General features: G+C 32.8%; 2 protein-coding genes across 3 annotated transcripts; one reads left to right on the top strand and one right to left on the bottom strand.

The window, feature by feature from the left end:
• Positions 1-33: 33 nt before the first annotated feature.
• Bma-dyf-19 (Uncharacterized protein) lies at positions 34-4,258 on the bottom strand (the record flags this gene model as incomplete). The annotated part of the gene is made up of 15 exons (XM_001898417.1): positions 34-124; positions 209-285; positions 424-546; positions 624-686; positions 762-917; positions 1,038-1,160; positions 1,453-1,558; positions 1,764-1,916; positions 2,029-2,136; positions 2,256-2,414; positions 2,537-2,710; positions 3,352-3,453; positions 3,686-3,738; positions 3,867-3,962; positions 4,169-4,258. The coding sequence occupies 15 exons, from the start codon at positions 4,256-4,258 to the stop codon at positions 34-36; spliced, it is 1,674 nt and encodes a 557-aa protein (XP_001898452.1).
• A 2,877-nt stretch (positions 4,259-7,135) lies between these two features.
• Positions 7,136-9,613, top strand: Bm10138 (Uncharacterized protein; the record flags this gene model as incomplete). 2 transcript variants are annotated; one of them, XM_043073133.1, is made up of 8 exons in its annotated part: positions 7,136-7,335; positions 7,699-7,933; positions 8,424-8,525; positions 8,671-8,769; positions 8,864-8,946; positions 9,100-9,193; positions 9,318-9,399; positions 9,477-9,613. In XM_043073133.1, the coding sequence occupies 8 exons, from the start codon at positions 7,136-7,138 to the stop codon at positions 9,611-9,613; spliced, it is 1,032 nt and encodes a 343-aa protein (XP_042929067.1). The 2 variants fall into 2 exon arrangements, with proteins under 2 accessions (XP_042929067.1, XP_042929066.1); XM_043073132.1 differs by having other exon boundaries at positions 7,699-7,942.
• Positions 9,614-9,822: the final 209 nt, after the last annotated feature.

Here is a 9,822-nt window from a genome sequence, read left to right as displayed (position 1 = left end):
ACCTAAGCGCAGGAGAGCAATAGATCGCATTATTTAAGCTTGCGTATTTAGACTTTGTTCTGAAGTAGCACTCTCTAATGTTTTGGCATGCATCTTTAGTGTTGCATGGTAGATTTTTTTCTCCCTGAAATAAGATTTAATATTGGATATTACGAATTCTTAAAAACTCCGATTTAAAAATGCTATAAACAAAGAAGTGATAGATAACCTCCGATTTGGTCTTTCGTCGATATACGGATCTGCGATAAAGTCTGGCGCGTTTGTATCCAGTATTGGTATTACTTGCTGTAAACAAAGCAATTTAAGAATGACAAATTTGGGTATGGGATAAAAGAAATTTTCCCAAATTGTGCGTGGCCTTGTCATAATTCTTATCCGCCAAATATAATGGTAAGTGGTGCGTGTATTATTCTTGATGCTTACTTGAAATTGTTCATTTCTTGGATTTCGTTTCTTTTGATTGTCGTTTTGAATGGTTTCCAGTTGCTTGCGACATCGTTCCAGTTCGAAACATTCATCTATAAGTGCTCGTTCTAATGCCACCACCTAAAAATGAACAAAACGTGGTGAATTCCATTATCACGACTTTTTATCTCGAAATGAGGTAGAAAATAGGGAAATACCTGCTGGTATTTCTGTTCATAAATTCTTTGCGTATTCTGTAAAATATTTTCAGCATTTTGCACCTGAAAATGAATTAATCTTGCTTATTGAGATTGTTAGTGCGGGTTACTTTCATGTGTCTTTTAAAACTGACCGACCTCTTTCAACTTACGATCAAGTTCTTCCGCTTCCATTTTTAATCTAACTACATCCTGCTGACGTTGCGCATCAAATGTACTCTTTTCAGCTTCCAATGATGATTTTGCAGCCATTACTCGCATTATCAGATCATGTTGATCACGGAGAAATTTGGACTGCAAAAGAAAACTGAAAGCGATCATTTTTACGCTTTTATAGTTATCTCCTCCCCGTTACAGGTTTGGATTCGTTTATGTTTGACAAAATGAAATGACAGTAATGTTAGATGCTGTAACCTTTGAAGCCTCAATTTCAATCTTTTGTTGTTCTGCTGCATCCAGAATTTTCAGTTGCTCACTTTTAAATGCTTCTTTTTCAGCGTTCAATTTTTGGCGTTCTTCACGTACTTGCCATTTTTCCTAAAATGATTGATTTGAGGGATTTTAAGTGTAGTCGATTATTTAATTCTATTTCAACAAAAATTTAGCATCAGACTTCAAATGCCTGAGGAAATTTTTTCAGAAGTTTAAGGAAGAAAGAGGATTGACCGCAACTATAGTTAGTTAAGAACAACAAAATCATCAGTTTATTCTCGCATTATAATTAGCAATTGCTCTAATATCACCTCAAGGATGATCAAATGCTTGGCTTATTTTTCCCTTTTTTTTGCCAGATACTATTAGACGACTAAAATATCAGCAAGACACTAACTTTTAGAGTATTTTGCTCGTTACTATCGTACAAACTTTTCAGTTTCAAATTTAATTCGATCACATGTTGTTTTTCATTTGCCAGCCATTCCTCCTCTTTTTTGATTCTAAATTGATTTTAATATCTATTAATCTCCGCTGCATTGTCTTCGAAGACCAATTAGAGGAATAAATAAGCTAATCAATGCTAATTCTTTTATTATTTTGAGGTCAAAGTGTAAAACGGAAATGAAAATTAGCAGCTCCTCCTCTACTATCGCATCATATAATTGTATAAACGTCAAATTCCACGTCTTACTCTTTTTCCCTAACCTTTCTTCTCGAATTTCGAGCTGTTGCTCTCTGAATGAAATGTAATGGCTCTGATCGGAGTTACTTTGATCCGTTTGCTTATTCAAATTTATGGTTACTTCGCTTATTTTTGCAATCAATTCGTCCACTTTCTCCAGCATTTTCTCATAATTCCTGGAAAAAAAGAGAAGAGGATGCTGGGAACACACTGACTTCAATAAAATACATATCATCGTATCAACTGAATTGATTGATTGATTGATTGATTTGCAGCAAAAAATAAAACTTTGATTCTTTTTGGCTATTTGTTAGTGTTTCGATTTGGTTGTGGAACATATCACGAATTGTTTGGGATACATTTTCGTGGTCACTTCTCAAACGACTCATTTGCTTCCTGTAAATTTGAGTAGCACTTTATAAATTAAAATGCTGAAAAATGCTAAATATTGTAACATTTTTTATATTTCAATCTTAAAAGTACTAGTTTATCAGTCTGAAATGGCAAAAAAGGACCGATTATTCTCTTCCAGATCGGCAAATTCTTCTTCAAATTGTCGTTCTCGGCGTTTCATCTTTTCTTTCCATTCTTCTTCCAATGCTTCTTCTCTCACCGTTTGTTTATGTCTCAAGGATTCCAATTCTCGATTTAGGCGATTTATTTCGTTTTCCATTCTAAATTAATAATATCAGTGTGAGTAGTTTCCGAAATAACACTAATTTAGTTATCCCACTTTCCCTGCTTCCTGAATTCTAATGAAAAGCTCAAAAGCATTCCGGTTGCATCGCATCATTACCGTTGCATTCCGGCATATCCAGGAATTTCAGCCGATGGATTTGTCATCCGATTCTTTTGATTTTTTGTTGATTCAAGTTGGCTTGAATCGCTAAATCGTCCACTTTCATCAGCTTCATTACCTGCACCAGCTTTTCTTTCAGTGATTTTTCCTGTCCAGTTGCTTGTTGTCCTCCTGTCAGATTTACTAGTTTATGTTGCAGCTGTGAAAGACTAATAATAAATTTGAGTAATAAAATAGAATTAAATAACCTATCAAAGTACTTCAGATCTCTTTCTCTCTCTCTCCCTCTCTCTCTGCCCCTTTCCTTTTCTTTCCTTCTCTGTGACACTAGCACACTAGTATAATTATGGAAGAAGCAATTTCAGTATAAGATCAGTGCAAATCAAATATCTACAACATGCAATCAGTGCTGTATGAATCATGTTATCCTTCTTTAATTGATCCAATTTAACTTTATCAACATTGTGCCTTAGCATGGCATCTCCACTGTCTATTTTATTTTAAAATTTTATTAATTCTTAATAATTTGTAATATTAGCGTTATTTTTATAATCTAGTAAATTAAAATCTATCAGTGCATTACTAATCACTCTTTTCTGAAGCTTGATTTTATCAAATGATATTGGCTATATGTTTAACATTTACGAATGCTTCCTACCAGATCCATCGTATCCAAAGTTTTGCTCAACGTCGGATTTGATGTTATCAGTAAAGTAGCTTAAACGTGGGTTAGTAGGATGCAAATAAGCTTTGTCTAACATCTAACAAGCTTTTAACTAAGACTGACGTCTTTGAGACAAACTAATACTTACCTGGGTTCTGGTCCAAATATACTGTCCAAGTTGGAAGTTGTTCTATTCGTAACTTTTGCTGGATAATCACCAGTTGTCGCAACAATGGATGTACCTCTGATACTATAACAAAGTTGTGGTCAATTTTTTCAGTTTGGAACGCTTCCCTATGCAACGCTTATTAGTTTTTACAAAAGCTGCTTTGGAGAGTGTCTTTGAGTTTGTCTTATATGGTGCCAAAATCTATCAGGTTGATATGATATGGTGGTATTATTAGCACAGATAAATAAAAGCAATATGTTCACATCGACAGTAAAATAAATTGAAGGAAGTATTTAGAAACATGGAGATTTACTCTGATGGACGCTCCGACATTTTGTTTTTTCTTGATGTTACCGCTTGCTCTCGCTGAAATTTGTTGATCTTTTTATAAGTGCATTTTAACAATTGTAAAAAAAAAAAAGTGTGAAACATCACAAAATAAAAAAGAGTGACTCATTGCAATTTTAAAGAGAAAAAAAAAAAGGAAGAGGAACTTGTTGAAGTTCAGCGTCACTTAGTTCATCCATAAATGATACAGTTGACTTCTTCATAGGAAAAAAATCATCGACATTTTTCTTCAACTTTTTTTCCTGAAAAGATGTATTAAAGTTAAGTTAAAAAAAAAAGCGAACAAAATTTGCCCTAACAGTCATTCCATTCTATCTTTTTTATTTGAAAAAATTACAAATAACTAATCTTTTTTTTTTTCATTAATTTCAGAAATTAAATAAAAATAGTGTTATAGATGATGCTTCTCACAAATTTCTCAATATTAAAGAAAAGAAAAGAAATGAACCTTTTGAGGATCATCAAGCAAATCATCAATGATTGAAAGACCTTTTCTTGGTGCAACATCTTTCTTTTTCCCGAACAGTTTTTCATCCATATTGTCAATGTCCTGAAAGATAACCACTGAATTGGTTCTAATAAAAATGTAATACATTAGATCTAAATTTAAGGTTGCTGTTAGACAAAAATTAGTGCATAAATATTTCGAGAGATAGGCATTTGCTCAATAGCCAGTATGTATAATATGATGAATTCACTTAGTTAACAAGCAATATTCTCTTTTTTTTTTTTTTTGCTTACAAATCCCACAAACTTAATTTAAGCAAATCTGCAACATTATCGGAATCGCTATCAACCATCTTAGCAAGTGCAATTACACCATCTAAGAATAGAATTATTGTCTGCTGTCGAGTCTGAAAGCGTAGATATATCAAATTTACTCTTTAAAAATTTAAATTTAAAGAGGTAAATTAGAAGGGAAGGTCATTGCTATCTTGGGGAAAGTATGATAGAAATAATTGAACGAAAGAGCTAAAAACATCATTCATAGAACAAATTTCCAAATTTTGCACGAAAAGGCAGTAAGAATTCAATTACTATGAGCATTATTACAGCAACTTACCTTATATATTCATAAGTTTAACTGGTGATGAATGTCACGTAACGGTGATGACATTCGTGTGATATCTCTATGGCAACCACAATTTTAGATTCAATTTCTGGCAGCTAAACACATGGAGATATTCTTTCATCGACTAAATTCATTATGATTTCTTCAATTTATTTTCTTTTTTTTTTCTATTGTTTTGATTTTTGTTACTTTTGAATTAGAGATTATTATTTTTGTTATTTTGATTCAGTGTGTGTCGAGAACAAGCTCGAAATTCCACTAGAAATAATCTTTGTACCGAACAATCGAATTTAGCAAAGGGTCAAATTTAAATCAATGTATTTATATTTAAGCAAATCATGTTAATCATTTATTGTAAGTTTTATTGTAATTCAAATTCCTTAATGACTCATAGATGGTAATGTGTTAACAAATTCCCATGCTAATCTGTCATATTATCTAATGCACATCCTTTCCAATCCTTTGTTTGTTATCTAATTCCGTTTACAAAAACTACCACCCATAGCCTTCCTCCTAGCTTCCATTGTATCAATCGCTTTATCTCTCCACCCTCAAATCATGCTATATAAGGGCAATTACCACTCAACAAAGGGCATTGTTCCAGAAGTCTCCCCGTTGCTTAGCTCATCCTCCTCACTAAATTGTCAAACTACTGATTGCTTGTTTGGTTTAATTACCCAAGATAAAGCACTCGACTCAATTGTGCAAGTAAAACAACCCAATTCAATCCATTCACAACACCAATCCAACCCAACATTCACAACAATTTTATGGTGCCACGAGCCGGGAACATGTCATCCATCATCATCAGAACCGCAGACCAAACAAAACGAAGATTGTGTGAAGTCCTCAACGAAATCAAGCGTCTGAACTTGGATTCGGTCGACCAAATGACAACAACCAACGTCTCTATGTATATTTGGATATGCATGATTTTTTCTTGGGTGATCCTTCTCCGTTCCTGATGAAGACGGATTGTTTCGTCGATTGTTGTCATTTGGTCGACCGAATCCAAGTTCAGACGCTTGATTTCGTTGAGGACTTCACACAATCTTCGTTTTGTTTGGTCTGCGGTTCTGATGATGATGGATGACATGTTCCCGGCTCGTGGCACCATAAAATTGTTGTGAATGTTGGATTGGATTGGTGTTGTGAATGGATTGAATTGGGTTGTTTTACTTGCACAATTGAGTCGAGTGCTTTATCTTGGGTAATTAAACCAAACAAGCAATCAGTAGTTTGACAATTTAGTGAGGAGGATGAGCTAAGCAACGGGGAGACTTCTGGAACAATGCCCTTTGTTGAGTGGTAATTGCCCTTATATAGCATGATTTGAGGGTGGAGAGATAAAGCGATTGATACAATGGAAGCTAGGAGGAAGGCTATGGGTGGTAGTTTTTGTAAACGGAATTAGATAACAAACAAAGGATTGGAAAGGATGTGCATTAGATAATATGACAGATTAGCATGGGAATTTGTTAACACATTACCATCTATGAGTCATTAAGGAATTTGAATTACAATAAAACTTACAATAAATGATTAACATGATTTGCTTAAATATAAATACATTGATTTAAATTTGACCCTTTGCTAAATTCGATTGTTCGGTACAAAGATTATTTCTAGTGGAATTTCGAGCTTTTTCTCGACAGTGTGGTTTTTATAGTATTTTTTCCTTTTTTTTGTTATGTTGTTTTTAGTTTTTATATGGAATATTTGTAGTATAATTTAATATAGGTGATTGCAGATCATTTGATTTTTAACCTTGAGTTAATTTTTTTTAAGTTTTGAAAACTTTTTTTAGGTTTTGCCTTTAACTTTGCTGAATTAGTTTAATTTTTAAAATAAAATGTTTGGGGCTTTTAGATTTTTTTCAGTTCTTTTTTTGAAGATTTAGAATGTATTAGTATGGCTTATTATCTGTTAGCTGGTTTTTTGCAGTTAACGAAATTTCCATATGTGAAGTGCAAATGTTTAAAACCGTGAAATTATCAAAAAATTTTTCAGAAAAATCACGAATATTTACAGATAATTGAAACAATGCATCTTCAGAGTACGAATTTCAAAAAAAAAAAGCAGAATATGATACATTGCTGTGATGTTTGAAAGAGATTAGTTTTAAAACAAAAATTTCTTTGACAATAAGTGTGGAATAGCAACATTAAACTGAATGTATCCTGTAGACACTATTCTGACTATGTTTATTATATTACATGAGACTGGGATTGTTTAATTAAATTTATTGAAAATATTCAAAATGTAGATCAAATTTGATTTTGATATACTCGGAAAAATTGTTTAGTAATTAAAGGAATGTTATTATGTGTTATTTGATGAACAATGAACGGTTGTTTACTTCTCGTCCTGTTTATCATGAAACTATGCGGCACTAATAAACAGGCGGCGGTGATGGTTCAGGCATTTGTGAAGACCACAAGTAAATCACTGGGACGCTTGGATTTATTAGAATGTGCAGTGCTGGAACCTATCGAATATGATAAGCATGTAGCTAAAGGCTTATGTCCGCCATCACCCACAAAGTTTGTTGCTTTCCTGTTTGTTACATAAAGCAACATTCTGCCGCTAAAGATTTAAAAACTTGATGATATTTTCATTTTTTTTTTTTTTTTTCTAAAAATCCCGTACAGTCTGAACATATGAAATGAGTTTGTTCGTTTTGTTTTCCACTTAAAAGTTTGATATGGCCTACTATCTCTTTTTTATAATATGTTATGAGAAAATTAAATGAAGAATTATTTGTGAAAAAATGATTTATGGAAGTCATAAATTCACATTATTCCAGCTGCATTTGTTCAACAAAAAAAAAAAAGAACTCCAAGTTGGAAAATCAAATTGACAATGAGAATTATGCTTTTAATTTATAAATTTATGTGAAGTTATAGGATTCTAAAGACATTTGGAAATAAGTTGGAGAAATTATATCACCGAAAAACCTCTTGGTTGATGAAGAAAGAGAAAAAAGAAAAGAAAGACTGGTTGATGAAAAAAAAATTGATAATGAAGGCAGTATTTTTGGGAAAGCAATCATTTTATCAACTGCAGTTGCAAAATGTTGATTTCGATTTTGAGTTGATCGAGGGATTATTTTTGATATTGGAATGTCCAACAAGGAGAAAAGTAAAGAAAGTTAAAAATTTGACATCTTTGTCTGCCTGAAGCACTATTGGTGAATTTGATTTAGTGTTAGATGATGGTAAATTAATCGAATACTGATAACTCAAAGTTAATTAATCGAATACTGATAACTCGAAGTTGCCAAAAAACAAAAAACGCTTGCATGCCAACTACTGCTTAAATAGAGATTCTTTTTTTCAGACACGTGATATGCTGAGGTTAAACTTGGTAAATCAAATAATTAATAAAACAGAATGACTAATTTGAGAGATAAGGTGATCCGTTTATGCGTACGCCATATTAAGTTGATTCTTCCATTTATCCTACTTGCTCGAAATATTCATGACACTTGTTTCTGTTGTACCTACAAATTCTAATAATTTGTTCACCTTATAGCTTTTGGCTTATTTTGAATATGAGTTTACGTTACTTCGTCCTAAAGCAAAAGCGATTGCATTTTTTTTCTTTGAAAACTTTACCTTTGCAATTTTAGCCTAACATTGAATGGTACCTAGATGGTTCGCCAATAACTACTGATTCTCGATATTCTCGATTATCTTGGAGAGTCAAACTTACTCCACTCAAATATCTTCAGGTTCACCTTAATTAAAATATACAACTTAAAATTAAATCCTTTCGGTCAAGATCACTTAAATTTTCAAGATTTATGTCATTTCCTGTAAATTTCGAAATTTCGTATCCATGGAAATGATACCATCTGCGATGTTAAACTGTGTCAGATTTGGCCACTAATGGTAACCCAAGATGACGGACGATACGAATGTTTTATTGATGGTAAACCACATGGATCAGTCACTTTACATGTCATTTCTGTAGCTGTAAGTGGATAGCATATTATTACTAGAAAAAGTGTAACTTAATTTTGCTTAAAAGCTGTTAAATAATTAAAAATCAGAGAAGCATAGTTTTTAGGAAGGGCTTAGCCGAGGTACGACTAATTATTTTATAACGATGATGCTTTCTATACCATTCGTTGCATTTGCAATTTTCTACCGGTAACTCACAAGTTTATCGTTTTTAACATAATTATATTTGTAGCAAATCTTATTTTTAGCTAAATTGTAGAGCTAAGTTGCACCTATATTTGAATCGCAATACAGATAGTTTAACTGAATAGCAAGTGAAATGGTTAATTTCTTTGCTTGAAGTTTATTACATCCACAACGTGAAGCAATTATGTTGGACAGTCCCGTAATCGATTTTTACGAGAAACTTCTAAATCTTACAACAAAGGAGATGAAGGTGATCATTGGTACAGATTTTTCACAGAATATGTTCTAAATCTGTAGAAGCTAATTAAATTTGGTGTAATGAGAAAGCTAATTTCGATACTCACAATGAATACCACCACATATAATCTTTTCAGAGTCATATCAGCAAAACAATTCACAAAGATAAGACGGAAAGAGAGATTGAATCTAGTCATTCACATGGGAGAACTTCCAATGGTACGATTGTTTCATTAAAACAATTCTACCATCGCTTCATCTATCTACTTCTTTTCTATCATTGAACTGCTCTACAGGTGAAAGTATGCGAAATAATCGTGACGCAGTGATGACAATTTTGAATGTTGCCGAAATAAACCAACGCAAAAATTATGATGCACCCAAGCAGAAGGTGAAATATGGACCGCTAAATCATTTGAAATTGCTACCGTAATATGCTACCGCTATAATTTATTGTTTCGCTTTCTGAGAAAGAATAAACCAAATTTACATCCATGACAGGCATAGAAATTTGAAACAGGAATAAGAGTTGATTTTATCTGAAGATGCCTATGCCTCCAATAAATATTTACAAGAAATCGGACTTTGCTACACTATTAGCACTTCTTTCCACACATCTACTACTACTATCCTTTTAACGCT

The sequence above is a fragment of the Brugia malayi genome (genome assembly GCF_000002995.4).
Source record: "Brugia malayi strain FR3 genome assembly, contig: Bm_v4_ChrX_scaffold_001, whole genome shotgun sequence".
Taxonomy (NCBI): Eukaryota; Metazoa; Nematoda; class Chromadorea; order Rhabditida; family Onchocercidae; genus Brugia; species Brugia malayi.
Note: the sequence above shows the minus strand (reverse complement) of the source record. Positions and strands in the feature narration are given on the sequence as shown.